The sequence below is a fragment of the Camelina sativa genome, chromosome 20 (assembly GCF_030686135.1).
Source record: "Camelina sativa cultivar CO46 ecotype springtype chromosome 20, ASM3068613v1".
Classification (NCBI taxonomy): Eukaryota; Viridiplantae; Streptophyta; class Magnoliopsida; order Brassicales; family Brassicaceae; genus Camelina; species Camelina sativa.
Window position 1 is genome coordinate 9,792,577 of NC_141899.1, and position 22,014 is coordinate 9,814,590.

At 34.3% G+C, this 22,014-nt stretch overlaps 4 protein-coding genes and 1 long non-coding RNA gene across 8 annotated transcripts; 1 reads left to right on the plus strand and 4 right to left on the minus strand.

Moving 5' to 3' along the window:
- Window positions 1-262: 262 nt before the first annotated feature.
- LOC147918662 (uncharacterized) lies at window positions 263-754 on the minus strand. The gene has a single exon (XM_087503627.1). It carries the CDS (start codon window positions 752-754, stop codon window positions 263-265), a length of 492 nt encoding a protein of 163 aa, XP_087359753.1.
- A 460-nt stretch (window positions 755-1,214) lies between these two features.
- On the minus strand, window positions 1,215-3,844 carry LOC147918663 (uncharacterized). The gene is made up of 2 exons (XR_015593604.1): window positions 3,076-3,844; window positions 1,215-1,452 (listed from the first exon to the last, which is right to left on the minus strand). It is a non-coding gene; the product is annotated as an uncharacterized LOC147918663 (long non-coding RNA).
- An 8,132-nt stretch (window positions 3,845-11,976) lies between these two features.
- On the minus strand, window positions 11,977-14,748 carry LOC147918664 (uncharacterized). The gene is made up of 4 exons (XM_087503628.1): window positions 14,656-14,748; window positions 14,329-14,496; window positions 13,308-14,183; window positions 11,977-13,158 (listed from the first exon to the last, which is right to left on the minus strand). Exons 1-4 carry the CDS (start codon window positions 14,746-14,748, stop codon window positions 11,977-11,979), a joined length of 2,319 nt encoding a protein of 772 aa, XP_087359754.1.
- A 238-nt stretch (window positions 14,749-14,986) lies between these two features.
- On the plus strand, window positions 14,987-19,371 carry LOC104770330 (outer envelope protein 80, chloroplastic). Of its 4 annotated transcripts, none has more exons than XM_010494736.3 (16): window positions 14,987-15,819; window positions 15,928-16,021; window positions 16,317-16,399; window positions 16,509-16,606; window positions 16,731-16,800; window positions 17,043-17,136; window positions 17,302-17,383; window positions 17,476-17,511; window positions 17,636-17,789; window positions 17,881-18,021; window positions 18,169-18,239; window positions 18,346-18,424; window positions 18,503-18,618; window positions 18,693-18,840; window positions 18,927-18,996; window positions 19,111-19,371. In XM_010494736.3, exons 1-16 carry the CDS (start codon window positions 15,115-15,117, stop codon window positions 19,263-19,265), a joined length of 2,196 nt encoding a protein of 731 aa, XP_010493038.2. In that variant the 5' UTR covers window positions 14,987-15,114; the 3' UTR covers window positions 19,266-19,371. The 4 variants fall into 4 exon arrangements, with proteins under 4 accessions (XP_010493038.2, XP_087361586.1, XP_087361588.1 ...); XM_087505460.1 differs by having other exon boundaries at window positions 15,014-15,819; window positions 15,932-16,021; XM_087505462.1 differs by having other exon boundaries at window positions 15,022-15,819; window positions 15,932-16,021; window positions 16,309-16,399.
- Window positions 19,372-19,566: 195 nt separating this feature from the next.
- LOC104770331 (uncharacterized) lies at window positions 19,567-21,657 on the minus strand. Its single transcript, XM_010494737.3, has 2 exons — window positions 21,201-21,657; window positions 19,567-20,102 (listed from the first exon to the last, which is right to left on the minus strand). Exons 1-2 carry the CDS (start codon window positions 21,559-21,561, stop codon window positions 19,780-19,782), a joined length of 684 nt encoding a protein of 227 aa, XP_010493039.1. The 5' UTR covers window positions 21,562-21,657; the 3' UTR covers window positions 19,567-19,779.
- Between the last annotated feature and the right edge of the window lie 357 nt (window positions 21,658-22,014).

The following is a 22,014-nucleotide window of genomic DNA, read 5'->3' on the forward strand; positions in this document are numbered from 1 at the left end:
CTTATCCCAAAGAAGAGCCAGATTTTTGACTATGGCAAATCGAGCCTGCAAAACTCCAAAAGCACGCTCGACATCTTTACGTACAATTGATGTGTAGCAAATAAAGAGTCTTTTGGAGTTTGTGGCAGTGGAATAGATTGGATAAAAGTAGACCATTTTGGATAAATACCATCCGTGAGATAGTAAGCCATTGTATTTAACTTTCCGAGCTCGACCATTTAAAATATCATCAAAAATGGGAGAACGCTCAAGAATATTTATATCATTTAATGTACCTGGAGGTCTGAAAAAAGCATGTCAGGTCCATAGATCTTGTGAAGCTACAGCCTCTAAAACGGTTGTTGGCTTGCCAGAACCACGTGTATATTGATCTTTCCATGCGGTTTGGACAGTTCTTCCACTCCCAATACATACAATCGATGCTTCCTATCATCCCCGGAAATCCGCGCATCTCTCCAATATCGAGTAGTCGTTGAAGATCTTCTGGTGTTGGTCTTCGTAAGTACTCATCCCCAAAACAATTTATGATTGCTACAACAAAATGCTCCAAGCATGAGAACGCTGTGGTTTCAGCAAGTTGGAGATATTCGTCCACTGCATCAGCTGCCGAACCATATGCCATCATACGAATTACTGCTGTACATTTTTGTAGTGTTGAAAGCCCCAACTTTCCTGTAGCATCTCTTCGTTGTTGAAAGAATGGAATTTCATTTCCGATTTCCTCAACGATACGCATGAACAAGGCCTTGTTCATTCTAAAACGGCATCGGAAAATGTGAGGGGGGTAGGTCGCATCTTCACTAAATTAATCTTTCCACAAGTGGGTGTCGCCGACTTCACGGTTTCTTTAATAGAAGGCTCTTTTTTTTTATGTATCTTCAGTCGCTGATGTTGAACCGATGGACTGAGAAGAGTTTGCCAGACTTGATTGGAAACTTGGTCACAAACTTGATTAAAGCATTCATTAATTGTGTCATCTAAATTATTGTGGGAAGAAGATGCCATTTTGGAGAGAAATGGTAATAGAAAAAAGAGAGAGTGTTTGATAAGTTTGTGAATTGGTTGTGATAATTGTTGAACCACAATGGCATTCACGTTTTATAGACATGCTTGTGCTCTAAAATCATTCGGACATATGTGGTGTTCAACGTTTACAAAGTTTGTGGTATGGTGAAGAAAAAGACAAAACTGGTACTTGTAAAAAATATGTGGTGTGGGTTGGTAAAATACAAAATACTAACTTGTACTTGTCAAAATATGTGGTCAAAAATACAATAATACAATGCTCTTCTTCCATTATTACAACAATACAATGTATGTGGTTAAAATTTAACAGTACAATGCTCTTCCAATATGTGGTGCTCACGGGGAAGACTGTTGTGTGTGGTCAAGCTCAACAAGCATCAATGTGGTCACAGTCTCACGAGAAAGACTGTTGTGTGACCCTTTATTCTGAAAAATGTAAGTAATAGTGGTTAAATACCAACCCACATAACATATCATATTCAAACTGAATCCCATGGCAAGAATTAGAGTAAAACCGATTACATAACATATTCAAACGAACCAATTACATAATTGTTCAACAAAGTAAAACCGACTACATAAGTCCGACTACATAAGACACAACAAAGTAAAACACAACCATCAAAGAAACCGATTACAAGGAAAATTCATCAATAAGTCCGAGTACATAAGACACAACAAAGTAAAACACAACTCGTTAATAAGTAAAACACAAACCGATTCAAATTAATGACAACATGTCATCAATAAGTTTGTCCTTTAAAGTTTTTTTCTGATTCAGTAAGTGAATCTTTTTTTGCAATGAGATTTTCAAGCATCACATGCTTACTATGCTTCTCTTTCATAGCAAACTCCATCTCTTTCAAAGCAAAATCCTTTTGCTTCATCTCATACATCCTCTCAACCTCTTGCACATGAAACTCCAACCAAGCTTTCGAATTTCCCACTACATCCGCTTTAGTGTTGCTGTTCTTCTTGGCCTTTCTCTTTGCAGCCTTAACACCAGGAGGACGGGTCATCATTGGTTCAGCCTTGACATCCACAGGTTGGGAACTTGAAGGATCCGCAGAACCATCCACCTGTGTCCTTTTCACTCCAGTCCCTTTAGAAGATGTGGATGCACACCACTTCTGATCATATCTAAGCTCTCGCCAAGCATGCTCGAAGGTGAATTTCTTGTTGTGATCATTGAAGTAGATCTGGTTTGCTAGCTTCATAACATCATCTTCATTCTGCACACTTGTTTTCTCCCTTGTAGCAGCCTCATAGCAATCCTTCCCCCACCGCTACTTACAGTGACTGGACTCTCTCTTTGGTCGGCTTACAACATTCAGATAATCTGCAACGTCATCCGCTATCCTTCCACAGAAGGCTCCACGTCTTTGCTCATTTGAAGTTATAGGATCCTTGCTCGTGTTCAGCCAAGCACTAACAAACATCAGATCATCTGCTGGTAACCATGTATGCCTTGCTCTGCGGTTACCAACAGGGGATGCAGCTGCAGGTGGGGCGTCAGAACATTGACTCTCATATGGAGAGTCAACAAGCATGTGGGTTTCATGTTGACTTTGTAGCAGGTCGAAGAAGCCAGGAGAGTGACGATAGGGATTCATGGAGTTGTCTGAATCCATAGCCTACTTATTCGTGTGTGTGTTAGAAGGAGAAGGAAGGGTTAATGTTGTGTGATTTGTGATAAAGGCTTAATGTTGTGTGTTTTGTGTTTTACTATCAAGTGAACCTTTTATTTACACAAAGCTCACCACTAGTTTACTTTTAAAACAAGTGGGTTTAGGTTTTCAAATTTAAGTTTTTACCTAAACTACAACAACCATACATTTATCACATTAAAACAACCAACAAACCCTACACCATCAAACAATAAGTCTGATGTAGAAGCATTCATCAATGACTGACTCGACAAGTACCTCCCTAATCAAGTACTAACCATATTTATCACAACCAAAAAACAAAAACAATCATCAATGACTGACTCGACTCTTACCTAAACTAACACCAAATTAATTAAGAAAGAAGAGGATCATATATTACCTTCCTTCATGGCGGAACAGGTAGCAGTCTCGATCACAGTCCATAAGTTGGTCCATTTAACCTCAAAATAAAAGAGAGAAGTAGATCACTTAACATGCCCAAATGAAAAAACACACTTCTCAAACTTATTTTTTTGTAGAAACAATATTCTAATTAATCATGCCCAAATTAAAAACAAACTTATCAATCTACCCAATAAGATCATACATAGTAGAAGATATATCGAACAAAAACACAATCAGACCCATAGCTTTTTTGCTTCGTGGTAATCGAACAATAACACAAACTGAACCAAAGCTTTTATGTTTCCTCGTAAACGAACAATAAAATGACAACTTCCACCAAAAATATGCATCATTTCGGAACAGAGGCGAAGCAAGCAAAACCCCTAATTTTGAACAACCATCAAAGAACCCTAATTTGCAAACACAAACCCAAACAACCCTAATCTGTTTAACTAATCATAATAGATACTATTAAACTGATAAACTTACATTCGGATTCCAATAGCTTCAATCTCATCCGAATCAATCGACTTCAAAATCAAATCTCAAACGATTCAATCTCGGAGCGATTCAATATCCTCCGATTGCCCATCCGCAGATTTAATCTCCTCCGCTTCGGATCTCCTCCGACCCCAATCTCCTTTGATTCCATAGTCTTTCATTCAATCTTCTTTCTTTGTGAATTTTAGACTTCGATCGAGAGAGAAAGAGAGAGACAGAGAGATGAAAGGAAGAAAGAAATATTCGATCCGAAAAAAAAAAAATTCCTACTTCTATTATTCTGTTTGGCCAACGAATAAGTGACACTTATGGTCTCTTATTCCATAAAAGAGTCTACTAAATAAGATGCTCTCTTATATTTTTTTGATTTCTCTGATTTCTTTTTTTGCTTTTTTTCAACTACAACCCCTCTTAAAACCCTTCATTGAAGATGACCTAAAAAGTATGGTACATAGTGATAATAACAAAGAGGAATATTCTCTAAAGATCCTTTTTTTGCTAAAATGTCTGCACATTTGTTTCTTCTTCTTGGTATCCAATTGTAAGTGATCATGTTGAAAATTTTTGCTCCATTTCCTGACCTCTCGTATCCAATTGAACACTACAAAGTTGAGACCCTTATTGTTGAGGAGATTGATGAGTTCCTAATTGTCTCATTCCATATGAATTCGTTTTATTCCAAGAGTACTTGCATGTTGCATCGCCAAGACTATTTCTTGAAACTCACTTTCTAACGGACTGCTTATTGTTCTTGCTACTGCTTGGCCAGATTCTATGTAGGAACCTTTACTGTCTCGTAATATCCACCCTACTCTTGATCTCGTTTCTGAGTTCTAAAAAGATCCATCATAGTTACACTTGACCCAACCTGGGATCACCCTTTTTTCTTGTATTCGCTGAGTTGTCTGTCTTATTGTTATGTTGAAAGGCTCCAAAATATTGTCGTTGAATGTCATTGCCTCTATCCACTCTCTAGCATTTTTTTTCGCTTGAGTCATACAACTTTTCCAGTGTATATACGATCTGTTGAAATGTAAGTATGTTCCTATTTTCCCACCGTCGCCATAGGATCCAGAATGGTAAATGATTCATGATGCTATCAACATCTTTCCTTGCACTGAGCGTTAATATTGTCTGCACCTTGTTTTCTAGAGTAACCAACAGATCAATAAGTATTAAGCATGGAAAACCATAAGCATCACATGTAGCTTGAGCATATTCACAACCAAAAAATAAGTGGTCAGTTGTTTCCTCTTTGGTACAACATCGACGACAAAGGGATTGCTGACTGATATGCCTTCTCCTTAACTGTGCACCCGTTGCTAAAGCTCCATAAAGTAGACGCCATAGGAAATGTTTACAAAATAAAAATTCTTTAATTAATATTTTAAACTATGAAAATGATTTATTACAAAAACTGTGAACTAATACGGACATGTATCTATGTTTTGATGAGAAAGAGACTTTCTTTTTTTCCACATATGGTTGTTACGATTTTCAACGACGTTAACGCAATCGTAAACACTATTAGCCCTTTATTCTTTCTTCAAAATTTCTATTCAAAATAAAAGCTTGAAGCTAAGAAAACAAAGATTGAATATAAAATTAAAATATCCAAAGAGAGAGAATTTTGTTATGATTATGGCTATGACAAAACTGAAATTTTTTCTGAGATTGTAATTGTAAAAGTGTTTACGATTGCGTTAACATCGTTGAAAATATAAAAAATCAGAAAATCGGGATAGTTCATGTATTTTCAATTTTGTATCACTTATAAAATAGTTTTTGTATTTTCCTGGCAACTAAAAACTTGTGTTTTTGTTGGCAAAAGTTAAATAACTCATGTTTTTTTTTTTGCATTTTTCCATTTATGTTCTAGTTCCATTTTTTTAACAGCAAAATAAGTTTATTCATTTAAGTTAAAAGGAATCAGTTTTTTTTTTTCTCATGGAGAATCTATCAATGTAGAGAGCTTATTTGGGGTTAGAACCACATTGATCATATTTTTTTAAGGTAGACAGTCAGCACGAGTACATTATTAATTTATTATAACATGGAATAAAAAAAAATGTAAAAAAAAAGATATGTGTCAAAATGTTAAAATCTTCTAACTCCGATGCAAAGACTATTCATCATGAGTGCTTAATCTACGTTAATTGCATGCTATCGAATAAATAAAAAAGAAAAAAAAAATCTCACTGCCGAGAGAAGTGAAAGTTTGTATGAAAGCGGCAGGCGGCACCGAATACTCTTTAAACCTAAGTGAAGTAAACACCAATTCGACCCAACAATCCAACCAATACCACTTATGGTCAGAGCCGGCCACAAGGCCAAGCAAGCAAAGCATATGCTTGTAGCCGCTAATAATATTAGTTATTTTTTGGCCGATTTTTCAAGGAATGTCTTATGGTCTAGTGGTTAAAACAGTCAATGTTGAGTTTGTAGTTCTTAGGTTTGAATCTTGGTAAGGTCTTAATAGGTTGCTTTTTATTTCTTTTAGAAGAAAATTATCCCAAAAATAAAAATTAGGAGGCCCATTCTTCTCCCTCGCTTGTAGCCTAGTTTATCTCCACGCCGGCTCTGCTTATGGTGCATGCATGAACCTACTCAAGATCCATCTACTTGACAAATTAGATAATCTGTTAGGAAGGGGGAAGTCTATGATGTAGAGTGAAACGATTGCGGGTCCAAGATTAATTCACGGGCTCTCGCTACTCGAAAGGATTACGCTTTTTTGGTTGCATGCTGAAAGATGTCTGCAAGATTAATTCACGGGATTTTGCTACTCTAGTTCCATTTTACAAATTAGTTTTGAAACAAAATTTTGATTTTAAGGATTTGTAGATTTGTTATAAACAATCTTCATGTTCAAAATAAACTTTAGTTATTTTGATCAATGATTAATGATTTTTTTTTTTTGAAGAAAAAGAAAAGAGGATTCAATAATTCTTGATACGACATTCATGTGTAAATCATCAACAGAAGTCAAGAAAAACTCTTTGCAAGCAATCACCAAACATTATATTTAGAGACTACATACATGCCTCTTACATTTTCTTTGTCACACAAATCCAATTGACTCGATCAAACTCCTATATATATTTCTAATTTTTGTGTTTCTAAAAGTGTTATTAGCTAATTCTACAGCTATATCATTGTTTATTGTTTTAATTTTGTTTCTGTAAGATTAAAAAGGAAGAAGAACCTTTTACTTTTATATCATCTGTTCGGTAAGCATATGCTTTCGACTACGGACCAAACACAAACATAAACACATACAACATACATTGACATCAGTTGTTTTTTCGTAAATGGGCTTTTTTCCTTAAAAACAAAAATCAGAAAGATATCAAAATCTCACCTTTCTTCTACACCCAATTCAAAACCCTAGCTGTTAATTTCTGTTTGTTCTTCTTAGGTTTTGTACCAAAGCTCTACTCTTTTTTGTTTCTCACATACTTACTTCCTCAATTTCGCTCTCGAGTAACAATGCAAAGCCATCACGAAGAATTTTTTTATTATATTAACTATATATATAATATTTTGTATTTTTTAATCTAGTATAGTTTTACATCAATACATTATGTAGTGTATAATTTTCATTGTGTACATATAGTGGTTTATTATATACAAGTTAGGATATCCTTATTATTCATTAAATTTAATTTAGTCAACAAATTTTTTTTTTTGTGATTATTCTTTTTCATTTACAATGTAGAGCTTTTAGTATTATATAATATATTCTATTTTATAATTATATGAATATAATATAATTTGACTTTGTAATTTTGGTTGTTTTATCTCTATATCATTTAACATTTTTGTATTTATAGTTGTGCAAGTCGATTGAAATGGTGGAGTGTTTTTTTGTACAGTTTGATTTATATCAATTGTTTCTTATTAGCATGAATCAAAATTATATATATTAGGACTCAGACCCCCGGCGATATTGCGGGAAGTATTTTAGAAAAAAAAATTATAATTAAATTTAAAATTTAAAATTATTTGAATGTAATAGAATAGTTTGAATACATAAACCGTTACTAAAAACACAATCATCAAAATGAAAATTTTTAACAAAAAATATTGTATAGAATAACGCAACTTTGCAAAAAATATTATTTAAAGTATTATAAATATAAGATATTTTTATGAAGAATTATGGTAAAGATCTACGATTAAAAAAAATTATTATGACAAAGTAATCCTAACTGAGAATATTGAACTAATGGTTGTAATGGGTAAATGTAATTTTCTATTAAATAACTATAATTAAAAATATATTTAATAATGAGTGAAACTGTATCAATGAAAAATTAAAATTAAAATACACAACTCTTAAAAACAAAATAAAATAAATATTAAATATTAAAATAGTTTTGAATGAAAAGTTACAATAAATATATGCAACTGTAAATTCTATATTAAGTTTTATTAAAATTTTATATTACTATAATCATTCCTAAAATTATAGTTAGATTATAGAATAACATTAAATATTAGATATTAATATTCAAATTATTTAAATTCAACAATAAACTAAAAATTTGTTTCAACGAACCATAATTTATTAGTTATTGATGAAGAGACAAATATGTAGAGAGTTCAAACGATATGACTATTTATATAGACAAACCTATTAGAACAAAAACTTATGATGAAAAATTATGAATAAAATATAGTGAAAAGATACAACTCTACAATGAACAAACACAACTATTTGAGTTTAGAAAATAAAAAAACCAATTTTTTTACAAAAAAGTACTACGAAAAGTTGCAACTGTTGTTCTCATTAATTCAGATTGTTATATTAAAATATATTTTTAATGAAAAGTTAAGATAAATAGACGCAACTGTAAATTATATATTAATTTGTATAAAATTTCTCTATTGCTATAATCATTTCTAAAATTTTAGTTAAATTATAGAATAGCGTTGAATATTAGATATTAATATTCAATTATTTAGATTCAACATAAAATAAAAAATTGTTTCAACAAACTTGTTAGTTAGTAATGAAGAGACAAATATAAAGAGGGTTCAAAAAGTATGACTATTTAAATAGACACACCAATTAGAACGAAAAGTTGTGATAAAAAAAAAATATCAAATATAGTGAAAAGACACAACTCTACAATGAACAGATAAAACCGTTTGAACTAAAAAAAAAACAAATAAAAAAAAAATTACGAAAAGGTACTACGAAAAATCGCAAATGTTATGTCTGCACTTGATTATACCTACAGACTCATATAAACTGCTTTTAAATAGAAAGCATCTTTATTACCATGTTCAAAAGTCAAATCCAAAAGCTCATTATATAATCCATTTAACTCTTGGAAAAAAACTCTAGATATTTTCATTAAATTTTTATATATAAAATTAACTAAAAGTTGTAAATTAGATTCATCATTACAAAAACATTTTGTTAAATCAAGAATTGGAGGAATATCTTTACTTTTAAAAGAATGAGTGCTAGAGAATCATTTAGAGATCTGTAAAAATCGTTGAGATTGATATTTTATATTATTTTCTGTCATGACAAAAAAATGAAAACAATTTAAACAAACAAATATATATAGAATTCAAAAGATACGAATATTTGAATAGACATAACTCTACAATGAACAGTTGCAACTTTACAAAAAAACAGTTACAATGAACAATCGAAACTTTTTGTAAAACACACAATTTAAAATTTCTATAGATTTTTTTGGAAAATTATCCAAAAAGTACCAATGAAAAAACACAACTTTTGGTGGCATTTATTCGAGATAGATTCATCATTCCAAAAATCTTTGTTAAATCAATAATTAGAGGAATTTCTAGATTTTTAAAAGAATGAATGCTAGAAAATATTTTAGAAAAATGAATTAACTGTTGAGATTAAAATTTTAGATGATTTTGTGTCATGGCAAAAAAATGAAAACAGTTCAAACAGACAAATATATATAGATTTCAAAAGATACGAATGTTCCAATCAACACAACTTTACAGTGAATAGTTATAACTTTTAATAAATAACCGTTTTAATGATCCATCATGACTTTTCAGAAAATATCCAAAAGGTACGATTGAAAAAACACAATTGTTGGTCGCATTATTCGGTTTGATATTATTATATAAAAGTTACAAAATATTCTAGATTCATACCGTAGTTAATTTCAATCAAAATGAAAACTTATAACAAAAAATATATTATGTAGAATAGACGCAACTTTGCAAAACATATTGTTCAAAGTATTATAAATATAAGATATTTTTATGAAGAATTATGGTAAAGAGTAAAATTTAAAAAATTATTATGACAAAGTGATCCTAATTGAGAATATTGAAATAATGGTTGTAATGAGTAAATGTATTTTTCTATTAAATAATTATAATAAAAAATATATTTAATAATGAGTGAGACTGTATCAACGAAAAAATTCAAATTAAAATACACAACTCTTAAAACAAAATAGAATAAATTTTAAATATTAAAATAGTTTTTAACAAAAAATTACGATAAATAGACGTAACTGTAAATTCTATATTAAGTTTTATTATATTTCTATATTACTATAATCATTTATAAAATTTTAGTTAGATTATAGAATAACATTGAATATTATATATTAATATTCAAGATTCAACAAAAAACAAAAAATTTATTTCAACGTATGATGATTTGTTAGTTATTAATGAAGAGACAAATATATAGAAAGTTTAAAAGATATGACTATTTAAATAGACACACTTATTAGAACGATAAGTTGTGATGAAAAAATATGAATAAAATATAGTAAAAGACACAACTCTACAATGAACAAATACAACTGTTTGAGTTTAAAAAATAATAATAAAACCATTTTTTACAAAAAGTCGCAACTGTTGTTCGCACTTATTCAGTTTGTTAATATTATTTTTAAATATTAAAATATTTTTTATCGAAAAGTTACGATAAATAGACGCAACTGTAAATTCTATATTAAGTTGTATTAAATTTCTCTATTGATATAATCATTTCTAAAATTTTAGTTAGATTATAGAATAATGTTGAATATTAGATATTAATATTCAATTATTTAGATTTAACATACAATAGAAAATTTGTTTCAACGAACTTGTTAGTTAATGATGAAGAGACAAATATAAAGAAAGTTCAAAATGCATGACTATCTAAATAGACACACCTATTAGAACAAAAAGTTGTGAAGAAAAAATATAAATAAAATATAGTGAAAAGACACAACTCTACAATGAACCGATACAACCATTTGAATTTAAAAAAAAAACAGATAAAAAAATTTTTTTTACGAAAAGTTGTAACTGTTGCATTTGCACTTGATTATACCTACAAACTCATATAAACTGCTTTTAAATAGAAGACATCTTTATTATCATATTCAAAAGTCAAATCCAAAAGCTCCTTATATAATCCATCTAACTCTTCGAAAAAAACTCTAGGTATTTTCATGTATAAAATTAACTAAACATTATAAATTAGATTCATCATTCCAAAAATCTTTTGTTAAATCAAGAATTGGAGGAATTTCTTTATTTTTAAAAGAATGAATGCTAGAGAATAATTTAGAGAGCTGTAAAAACTGTTGAGATTGAAATTTTATATTATTTTGTGTGATGGCAAAAAAATGAAAACAGTTCAAACAGACAAATATATATAGATTTCAAAAGATATGAATATTCGAATAGACACAACTCTACAATGAACAGTTGCAACTTTACAAAATAAACTGTTACAGTGAACAATCGCACCTTTTTGTAAAACATACACTTTAAATTTTCTACAGATTTTTTTAGAAAATTATCCAAAAGGTAAGATTGAAAAAACACAACTTTTGGTGGCATTTATTTGGATTGCTATTATATATAGAGGAATTTCTTGACTAATGTTAGAAAATAATTTAGGATGTATAAACCGTTGAGATTGAAATTTTAGTTAATTTTGTTTCATGACCAAAAAAATGAAAACAGTTCAAATAGACATATATATATATATATATATATATATATATTTCAAAAGATACGAATGTTCCAATCAATTCAACTTTACAGTGAAAAGTTGTACATTTTCATAAATAACCGTGATCCATCACGACTTTTCAGAAAAAATCTAAAAGGTACGATTGAAAAAACACAACTGTTAGTCGCATTTTCCAAAAGGTACGATTGAAAAAACACAACTGTTGGTCGCAGTTTTTCACATTGTTATTATTATATAGATTAATATATTAGCTACTGAAAAACACTTTGGTGAAGAAGTAATTTTTTTTTTTAACAATTTGTGTCAGTTTGGGCCCCAAATTTTTTAAAATTAAAGTTATTATCAACAGTTTAATCACTTGGCTTTCAAACACATGAAAATAAGTTTCTAGCAGAAAACAAGATTAGCTCAAATGAGCCAATTAGACGGAAAGTTGTTCACATAGGTAATTGGAAGCGACTCCACTCTAGCTCGACGCGCCAGTTTGTCCGCTCTACCATTTTGTGATCTGGGAATCTGAACGACAGAGAATGAAAGGAACTCATCCTTATCTTCTTCAATAATGTCCAGATATGTCTTGAATGCAGGCCACTCGGAAGGCGAAGACACCATCTTCACCAAATTAGAACAGTCTGTGAGAAAAACTACATTCTCATTATCCGCACCAATCATACATCGCATTGCCCAGATAAGGGCTTCCACTTCTGCATGGAAGGGTGACAAGCTGCGGCGGGAATTAGATGCACCCATAGCGGGAGATTCTCCCTCAGGAGAAATGCAATACCATCCCCTACCCATAAACTGGTCAGTCGCCTTCCAAGATCCATCTACAAAACAACGGTGGCTAGAACCATAGCCATGAACCGCGTCACAAGTCTGAACCATAGACCTGGATATAGGTCGGGAACCACTTTGAGGGAAGGACCCTAGGGATTCTTCTTGAGCGGAAGACCAAAGCTTTGATTCCTCTTCCGCTATCCGTAAGATTGCTACCGGATTGGAGTCCAAGTTGCTGAACAATTTATCATTTCGGGCCTTCCAGATATACCATAGAATCCACGGAAATACTTCTACCGAAGGAGTGTCCTTAAATCTCCAAAATAATGAATCCATATTATCATAGACAGAGTTCGAAGGGAAGCAACCCGAGGATGTCGGGAATTGGGATAATTCCCAGACCTCCCTCACCGGAGGACATAAAAAAAGAGCATGGTTGACCGTCTCCTTCGCCCCTCCACAAATCGCACATTCCATGTCACAACTTAGTCCACGACGTCGTAGATTAGCTGTTGTCGCCATACAACCCGTAATTGCTTGCCACAGAAAATGTCTGAGCTTTGGTGGACACCTAATCTGCCAGACAAATGCTTGTAGGGGAACAATATTGGGGCCGTAAACAGGGGAATCACCCTCCAATTTCTTGTGCAAAGCTTGATATCCTGATTTAACAGTATAAACACCGGTTTTTGTCAAATGCCAACCCAAACTATCTGAAGTAGTAAGATTACCAAGGGGTAAAGCAGAAATAAGGGCTACATCCTCGGCTCGAAAAAAGCCGAAAGCAACGCCAAGTTCCAGGAATGTGAAATCCTGTCAATGAAAGTTTTAACTCTAAGCGTTGGATCGACTAGCGATCCTGAACGCAATGCTGGTCTCGGAGATTGAGTAGGAATCCAGGGATCAGACCAATCTGAAATGAAAGCTCCAGACCCAACCCGTTTAATGAGTATTTTGTTCACCAGAGAGCGAGCAGAAACCATACTTTGCCATCTATAAGATGGAGAATAAGATTTAATTGGATCCAATGGATCAGAATGCCTGTAATATCGACCTTTGAAAACTCTTGCAAATAAAGAATCTGGAACTGTAATCAACCGCCATAGTTGCTTAGCCAACATTGCGGTATTAAAGTCATCCAGACACCTAAAACCCAAGTCTCCCTCTATTTTATCAACACACAACCTATCCCATGCAATCCAATGTAAGCCCCGTGTTTCCCCTGAAGAGCTCCACCAGAAGTTAGAGATTGCACTGGTAAGTTTCCTTGTAACTGTTTTCGGAATTCGAAAGCAGGACATGACAAAGGTGGGGACAGCGGTCGCCACCGATTTGATCATGACCTCTTTCCCCTCTCGAGATAATAACCTGGCAGGCCATCCGCCAGCCCGTTTTTGCAACCGATCCTGGACAAAGAAAAATATTTTAGTTTTGGACCCACCAAGACTTTCCGGGATTCCCAAGTATGAACTCATACTGCCCAAAGTGGTAATACCCAAAATGCCTTTTAAGTCCTCACGCACATCTGCATCTACTGTATGCCCAAATTGAATGGAAGATTTCTGAAAGTTTATCTGCTGTCCAGTAATCCGTTCATATTGTTTGATAATCCCCAAAATAACTTCACACTGCTCCTTTGTAGCCCGGCAAAACAATAGACTATCATCCGCAAACAATAAATGAGAAATCGCCGGACAAGCAGTAGAGACCTTAATACCCGTAATAAGTTTAGACCTTTCCGCCTTTCGTAGATTTGCAATAAGGACCTCAGTACAAAGGATAAAAAGATAAGATGACAAGGGGTCTCCCTGGCATAACCCTCTAGACGGTAGTATAGACTATAGATCCATGGGATTGACCATTTAATAGGATACTATATTCAACCAAGGTGACGCACCACATGATCCAAGAAATCCATTTGTCACAAAAACCAAATTTCCGCAATAAATGTTCAACAAAGGACCATTCAACCCGATCATAGACCTTGCTCATATCAGTTTTGATGGCCATGAACTTGCCCTTGCAAGAGGGATGGGTACGGAGTCCGTGAAACATCTCCTGAGCGATTAAAATATTATCCGTAGTTAAACGTCCTTCGACAAACACTGATTGTGTCTCAGAGATCAATGTTGGCAAGAACTTGCGTAGTCGCTGACATAAAATCTTCGAGATAATCTTATACCCAACATTACATAAACTAATTGGGCGCCATTTAGACATCCGGGTCGGTTTATCCACTTTTGGAATAAGACAAATATTTGTCCTATTTAGGCGTTTGTCAAAACTGCCCTCCTGAAAGAAGAAATCTACCGAAAGTTTTAAATCAGCCTTAACTGTGTCCCAAGCACGCTGATAAAAAAGGGCTGTCATACCATCCGGTCCAAGAGCTTTATCAGGATGCATCATAAATAGAGAATGAATTAATTAAATAAGTTATTATCAACAGTTTTTTAGAAATGAATTAAATTAATGCTAATGAGTGTTAGAAATTTGAATTGGAGAAAATATTGTTAAGTTAGATTCCAAATTTGATATTATTTAAAATAAAAAATTAATGGTAAAATTAATGTTAATGACATGATTGTAAATAAGTTGCAACTTCAGGATTTATTTCATAAATGTTTTAAAAAATTATATATATATATATAGACCTTAAAAAAAATCAGAAAGATATCAAAATCTCACCTTTCTTCTACACCCAATTCAAAACCCTAGCTGTTAATTTCTGTTTGTTTTACTTCCTCAATTTCGCTCTCTCTCTCGAGTACAATGCAAAGCCATCACGAAGAAGATGGATCTTCTAGCAGAACGCATTCACCTTTCAAAGAGCAATCTTTACTCACCAATCTCCAATCCTGCTCTAAAACCTTACTCTCTCACCTCTCAAACACTCGTCACTCCCTGAACCGAGTCTTCGAATCGCTCAACAATCGCCACAACACTCCTCCACGTCTCACCCAAACTCGACTGGTTCGTCGTTCCAATTCACCTACTCAGATGCTCAGTTCAGTCACTCAGCTTATGGTTGGCAACTCTTCTCCAATGTCGTTGTCTCTGTCGCTGATCCAATCTACCCAATTGAATTGGACTGACTCAAAAGCTGAGAATACTGAGATAACCCGTGGGATGAACTCGCCTCTGCTCTGCTGTGCCTCTTTGTCACTAACTAGACCTAACGAGTCAGTGGAAGTGAAGGATATAACACAGCAGCAGAAGGGTCACTCGGTGAGTAGAAACGCGGAGGAACGAGTTCTGATTAGTGAAGTGTTAGTAAGAACGAAGGATGGTGAGGAACTTGAGAGGAAGGATTTGGAGATGGAGGCATTGGCTGCTTTGAAAGCTTGTAGAGCTAATTCAGCGTTAACCATTCGTGAGGTACAAGAGGATGTACATAGGATTATAGAGAGTGGTTACTTTTGCTCTTGTACTCCTGTTGCTGTTGATACACGCGACGGGATACGACTTATGTTTCAGGTAATATTCTTTGATTAGTGTTACTCATTTGAAAGACTTATACTTTGATACAAAAAGGTACTTTTTAATGTTTTGGGATGTAAATAATTCTTATTTTCTTGCCATAAGGTAGAACCAAACCAAGAATTTCGTGGGTTAGTCTGTGAAAACGCAAATGTTCTTCCTTCCAACTTCATACAAGAAGCTTTCGGAAATGGGTTTGGTACGTATCCTCCAATTTGGCTTGTTGTTTTTCTTCTGTATTGGACTAGAGTCTAGTCACTAGACTTATCGTACAGTAAAATGGATTTTTTAATGTGTTAGCCTTGAATGAAGAAGATAGATTAGGGGTAGGTAGTATTCCCAAAATGTTTTCATGCTCCAGAACAGAGCATTATTTGAAGTTTCACTTAGTTTACATGTAAAGGATGAGGCTAGGTAGGTGGGTTCCTTGTGTTCGATGTGTGTTTGATTGGATAGGGTAATTTGTTAGTAAATGTTGGTGTGAAGTTGTGTAGGGAAAGTGATTAACATTAAGAGACTTGAGGAAGCTATTACATCCATCAATGGCTGGTACATGGAGCGTGGTCTTTTCGGAATTGTAAGTGTTCTGTGGACACTGTAAAGATTTTTCAAGAAAATTATTCTAGTCCTCGATTTAATCTATTACTTTGTGGTTAGAATCGTCATTCTTTTGTCTGCCATTGCAGGTTTCAGATATTGATACGCTTTCTGGAGGTGTAGTAAGACTTCAAGTTGCTGAAGCAGAGGTTAACAACATTTCCATCCGATTCCTTGATCGTAAGACGTAAGCTGGTGCCAATCCCTCCCTTTCGAATTTAGTTACAAATTGCAAAATGGCACTGCTAGCTTCCTTTTATTGCAATGATTGGATTACGATTTCATTTGATAATGGTGCTTTCTATATGTAGTGGGGAACCAACTAAAGGGAAGACTAGCCCTGAGACAATACTCCGGCAACTTACAACAAAGAAGGGACAGGTATTTTTTAATCTTTCTCAGCTTAGATGTAAAGATATGTCGTTGACTAAAGCATTGTAGTCTACTTGAGCTGTATTAGTATGTTAAAAACCACTTCTGATTGCATCATCTATATATGAAATCCTTAGGAGATCTTACTTTGTATTAAGGTTAATCACTCATGATGGTATCATAAATTTTGGCCTTGAAGATTTGTGTCTATGCATATACATGCTGTCTAATCTGGCTTTTGGTCGATGTAGGTCTACAGCATGCTTCAAGGGAAGAGGGATGTAGACACTGTACTAGCCATGGGAATCATGGAAGATGTTAGTATTATACCTCAACCTGCAGGAGGTGAGTAAATGTATTCATTTATTTTCATTTTGTGCTTAAGGTGCAGTAATATGAGTTGAGAAAGTAAATGGCTTGCTTACCCTTTGGCACAATAACAGGCTTTGACACTGTCTGATTCTGAAACTTTCTTCTTTTCCTTGTTGTTTTTATTCCTGTGATTGTTAGATAGTGGGAAGGTTGATTTGATCATGAACTGTGTCGAGCGTCCCAGTGGAGGCTTCTCTGCTGGTGGTGGGATATCTAGTGGGTAAGTTTTAGTTTGTTTTTTTGCTACTTACAGGGATTCACTGTTTTTCTTTGGTAGCTTGATGACAAAGTTTGTCCATTTCTAATTTGTAGGATTACGAGTGGCCCCCTATCAGGACTAATTGGAAGGTACAATCATATGACAGCTGCAGTTTATTTGAAAAAACGATTCATTTCTAATTCTGTTCTGTCACAGGCTATGTGTATTTTATAAATACATCACTGATGTAATTGAAGTAATTATTTTATGCAGCTTCGCTTATTCTCATCGCAATTTGTTTGGAAGAAACCAGAAGCTTAACGTTTCCCTAGAAAGGGGTCAAATTGACTCTATATTTCGTATAAATTACACTGATCCATGGATTGAAGGAGATGACAAGAGGACATCCAGATCTATTATGGTTCAGGTAAAACCTTTTTACTGGTTCTGGCTTTGTTGTTTATCTCGATGAGAATGCTAAGTTGACTAATAGAATAACGAGCTTCGTATTGTGTTAGAATTCAAGAACACCCGGGAATCTTGTTCATGGCAATCAACCAGACAATAGTAATCTCACAATTGGTCGGGTTACAGCAGGTATTGAATACAGTCGTCCATTCAGGCCAAAGTGGAGTGGTACTGCTGGACTTGTATTTCAGGTATCTACTGTTCCCAATACTAGAGCAATATAGCAATTAAATTATATGTTCTTCTTGTCTCTGATTAGATCCAAAATGGTAAACTCTAGACTTTTTGACTAAAATATATACCTTTCCCTTAATTTCGCTATAATTTTTATGTTTCAGCATGCTGGTGCTCGTGATGAACAAGGAAACCCTATCATTAAGGACTTCTTCAGTAGCCCTCTAACCGCAAGGTATAATATGTCCCAAAGAATGATTAGTCTTTGGTATGTTTTCACCAATGCTGTATTTGGCCATATGAATCTGATAGATGCGATTTTTTAACGTTTGTTCATGTAGTGGTAAGACCCATGATGATACCTTGCTAGCAAAAGTTGAAAGCATTTATACTGGCTCAGGTGACCGAGGATCAACAATGGTCAGTCTGATACCTCTGTTGGTACATCTTCCCCTTCTTTTTTTACAGTGCCTAATTCTATCTGTATTTCTATACCAGTTTGCATTTAACATGGAACAAGGGCTTCCTGTTTTGCCCGAATGGTTATGTTTCAATCGAGTGACTGGTCGTGCCAGGAAAGGCATACACATTGGACCAGCTCGTTTTCTTTTTAGGTATGCTAACCCCATTTGCAGCACAAAATTTTCTTGAGCTCATAGCTGATCTTACCTATTTGCATGTTATATAGTCTGTCTGGTGGACATGTGGTGGGAAACTTTTCACCTCATGAAGCATTCGTGATCGGTGGAACAAACAGCGTAAGAGGTTACGAAGAGGGAGCTGTAGGATCTGGTCGGTCATATGTAGTTGGTTCTGGGGAGATGTCATTCCCAGTGGTGCGGTTTTTCTCTGAACATTCCTAAGATCTCATTTTCCAATGGTGTGTATATATTATGAGTCTCATTCTTGCCCTGTTGTGCAGAGAGGACCGGTCGAAGGCGTTATTTTTACTGATTATGGTACTGATCTGGCATCAGGAAACACCGTCCCAGGTATAGACTAGGATTTCGTTTTTTTTCTTCTCTTTCTGAGTCCTTCCATATATGCTTGTAATAGCTTTAGAATCACATGGAACCTTCATCTTTGTTATTTTTTCTACCCTTTAGGTGATCCTGCGGGGGCAAGACTGAAGCCTGGAAGTGGTTATGGGTATGGTTTAGGGGTGCGTGTTGATTCCCCATTGGGGCCGTTACGCCTTGAATATGCCTTCAACGATCAACAGACAGGAAGGTTTCACTTTGGGGTTGGTCTGCGGAACTAAATTTTCTTGTTTTTTTCTTTCTAGAAATATTTTGTCGGCCTTTGCGGTACATTCATCTGGATGATGTTTGTTTATTATGATCATTTATATCATCTTATTTAATTCATTGTTTTGTGAGGGTTGTGCATCGAGATGTTGCGTATGAAAGCTTTTCATGTAGATGTTATTCATTTTATCAATTCGAGCTAAAGATTAGGATTTGTTCTTCAATCCTAGTATAAACTTTATCTGTATCCTTCGGATGTCACATGATCATGACAAAACACTTCTCGACGTAATTACAAAGCTTGAAGAAAATATCTGATGGAGAAAGTGGTACTAGTTAAGAATATGAAAACAATCATTCTAGTACATAGTGGACTCTGGACAGGGACTTCAAACTCCAGTAATTTACCGGATTTGCTTATCTAAGCATGTCCAAGAGGTCTATCAGAAACCAGCTACTATAACATACACCAACGTAGTTCGAAGAGGATACAACAATCATTTATGGTCTATTTTTTCATGGGCTATTTTACAAGGATGAAATGAAATTATGTATGATACCGGTCACCTGAGAATCATATTCAGGTCCTTCCATCTGGAAATGGCTAACGCCTTCAATGAGGTGTGTTTCAGTGCGTCCCACTGCAGATCCGAGCTTCTTCTTTAGCTGGCTAACGCTAGTGAAGCCGTCTTGTGTTCCCATAACGAAGAGTTTGGGTTTGGGGGATGAGAGAATGGCCTTGTGGTGCCGCCCAAACAGAATCGAGGCCATTAGGCCAAATGGGTATCCCAAACTCACATATCCCACCACTTGCTCTACTTGGTCCACCGCTGATCCTGCGATTGGTGCACCTGCAATAGAGTCATAACTTCATTTTGTTTCCTTTTACAATATACAGAAGTTGGCCATGAGATATCAAATATTCATTATAAAGTAATGTGATCAGTTCATCAATTACACACACTCGTATCAGAATCGGTCAATATGATCAGTATGGGTACGAGATGTATTACTGTAGTATTCATCTACAAGTTTCTTATTTGTTCTTGGTTCTATTCTCAGCAAGAAATAAAGGAAACCCCTATGACAAACACGTAAAAGATGTAAGTTAACCAATATATGTAGACATTGAAAGCAATCCTGGAACTGATACTTTCATAGTCTTTAAAAACTCCTGAAAGGATTCATATCAATTGCAGAATGATGTCACACAAACAAGAGAGTTATCTCGGTAGATAAGAAGAACAAACGAGCATCCTATTTGGTGTTTCCAACAAAGAGAGGGAAACTGTAACATCTCATAAAGTTTACCCCACTCTTCATTGAAATCTGTTCAAAGATAAAACAAGCTGATTTTCTTCTCCACAGTAGACCGAACCTTCTTATTGCAGGCACATCTTCTAAACTCATCATCTATACCCAAACATAGAACACACCAAATAGGAACAAGAAAAGATGCTAAATCTACAGAGACACAAAATTACATCAACTAAAACCACTTAGAGATACACAAGAGAGATAATGGAACTTAATCCCAATAATAGTGACATGACTAACACCAAACCGGAACAAAGTTATCTCAGCTGATAATATCAAGTAAATGAACAAACTCCTCATCACCTGCCACAATGGACTTGGCAACTTGAAAAAAAAAAGAACAAAAGCGTAACCTAGAACCAATGATTCTATCATCAAATCAGTGGTAATGCTGATGAGAACTGTATAAAGTATCAAAAGGGTCACACTTTTAGATAACTAACAGCTCAAATGCCCTCAATTTGTATACAATCGAAATCAATTGTTACAGATGAACTTGTAAAAAACCATTACCAGATCCAACACAAACCAGAGCATCATATTTTTTAACTACCAATCAAAATTCAAACTAAAACCCAGATCAGGAATTATCACCAAAGGGGAAACAAAACCAAAAAAAATGAAAGCTTTACCAGCAGAAGAACCCACGAGAAGGATCCTATGAGCACCAACATTCTCACAAAGCCACCGACAAACAGCGACCACATCCTTGACCTCAGCAAAGCCCGTAAGAGTAGCTCTTCCGGTGGATTTGCCAGCACCTCTTGTATCGAAAGTAACAGCCTTGAAACCTTTTGACGCCAATTCAGAAGCTATGCCTTTGAGCAGAGCTTGACAACCACCCAGAAGCGAGAAAGGGTGGACCAATACTATTACCAGATCCGCATCGTCGCTGGTTACTTGTTCGTTTCTGGGTTTGAAGATTCTTGTGTGAAGCTTCACCCCTTCTTCCGATTCGACGCTACACGATTCCACTACTATGTTTGACGACATTTTTCAGACGAGGGAGAGAGAGATAGATGAATCAAAGTATGAAACTTTTTGTTTTTACATCTTATAATGTTATATTTAATATATCTATACATTTAATGAATATGGTAAAAAAAAAATACGGTTAGATTTCATATTTTGGATATTCATCATTTTGGTTAGTCGTTCTAATAATTTTATATATTTTTAGTTAATTAGTTAGCATATTCCGGGGTATACCAATCGGCAAATATTTCTAAATTCTATATTTTGAAATATAATTCCTATATAATTGAAAATTTAATAATGTTTATCCTTTTATATACAATATTAATGACTAAAATTAGTTTATTTTGGTTACTTACTATTTTAATATTTTATGTTTTTTGATAATTTTGTCATTTGTATAATTGTATGTTGAAAAAGAAATATAATGGAAAAACTAGAGTACTTTTAGGAAAAGTGAGTAAATTAACC

What these genes read in the sequence shown, in the direction of transcription:
- LOC104770330 (XM_010494736.3), top strand. Translation starts at nt 15,115, where the DNA reads ATGCAAAGCCATCACGAAGAAGATGGATCTTCTAGCAGAACGCATTCA. An exon ending in CGATTCCTTGATCGTAAGAC is followed by an intron (nt 16,607 to 16,730) that starts GTAAGCTGGTGC and finishes TTCTATATGTAG; the next exon opens with TGGGGAACCAACTAAAGGGA. An exon ending in CCAGCTCGTTTTCTTTTTAG is followed by an intron (nt 18,619 to 18,692) that starts GTATGCTAACCC and finishes CATGTTATATAG; the next exon opens with TCTGTCTGGTGGACATGTGG.
- LOC147918662 (XM_087503627.1), bottom strand. Translation starts at nt 754, where the DNA reads ATGAACAAGGCCTTGTTCATGCGTATCGTTGAGGAAATCGGAAATGAA.
- LOC104770331 (XM_010494737.3), bottom strand. Translation starts at nt 21,561, where the DNA reads ATGTCGTCAAACATAGTAGTGGAATCGTGTAGCGTCGAATCGGAAGAA. An exon ending in TCTCGTGGGTTCTTCTGCTG is followed by an intron (nt 20,103 to 21,200) that starts GTAAAGCTTTCA and finishes ACTCTATTGCAG; the next exon opens with GTGCACCAATCGCAGGATCA.
- LOC147918664 (XM_087503628.1), bottom strand. Translation starts at nt 14,748, where the DNA reads ATGCATCCTGATAAAGCTCTTGGACCGGATGGTATGACAGCCCTTTTT. An exon ending in AGGCTGATTTAAAACTTTCG is followed by an intron (nt 14,497 to 14,655) that starts GTAGATTTCTTC and finishes ATTTTATGTCAG; the next exon opens with CGACTACGCAAGTTCTTGCC. An exon ending in TCAAAACTGATATGAGCAAG is followed by an intron (nt 14,184 to 14,328) that starts GTCTATGATCGG and finishes ATGGATCTATAG; the next exon opens with TCTATACTACCGTCTAGAGG.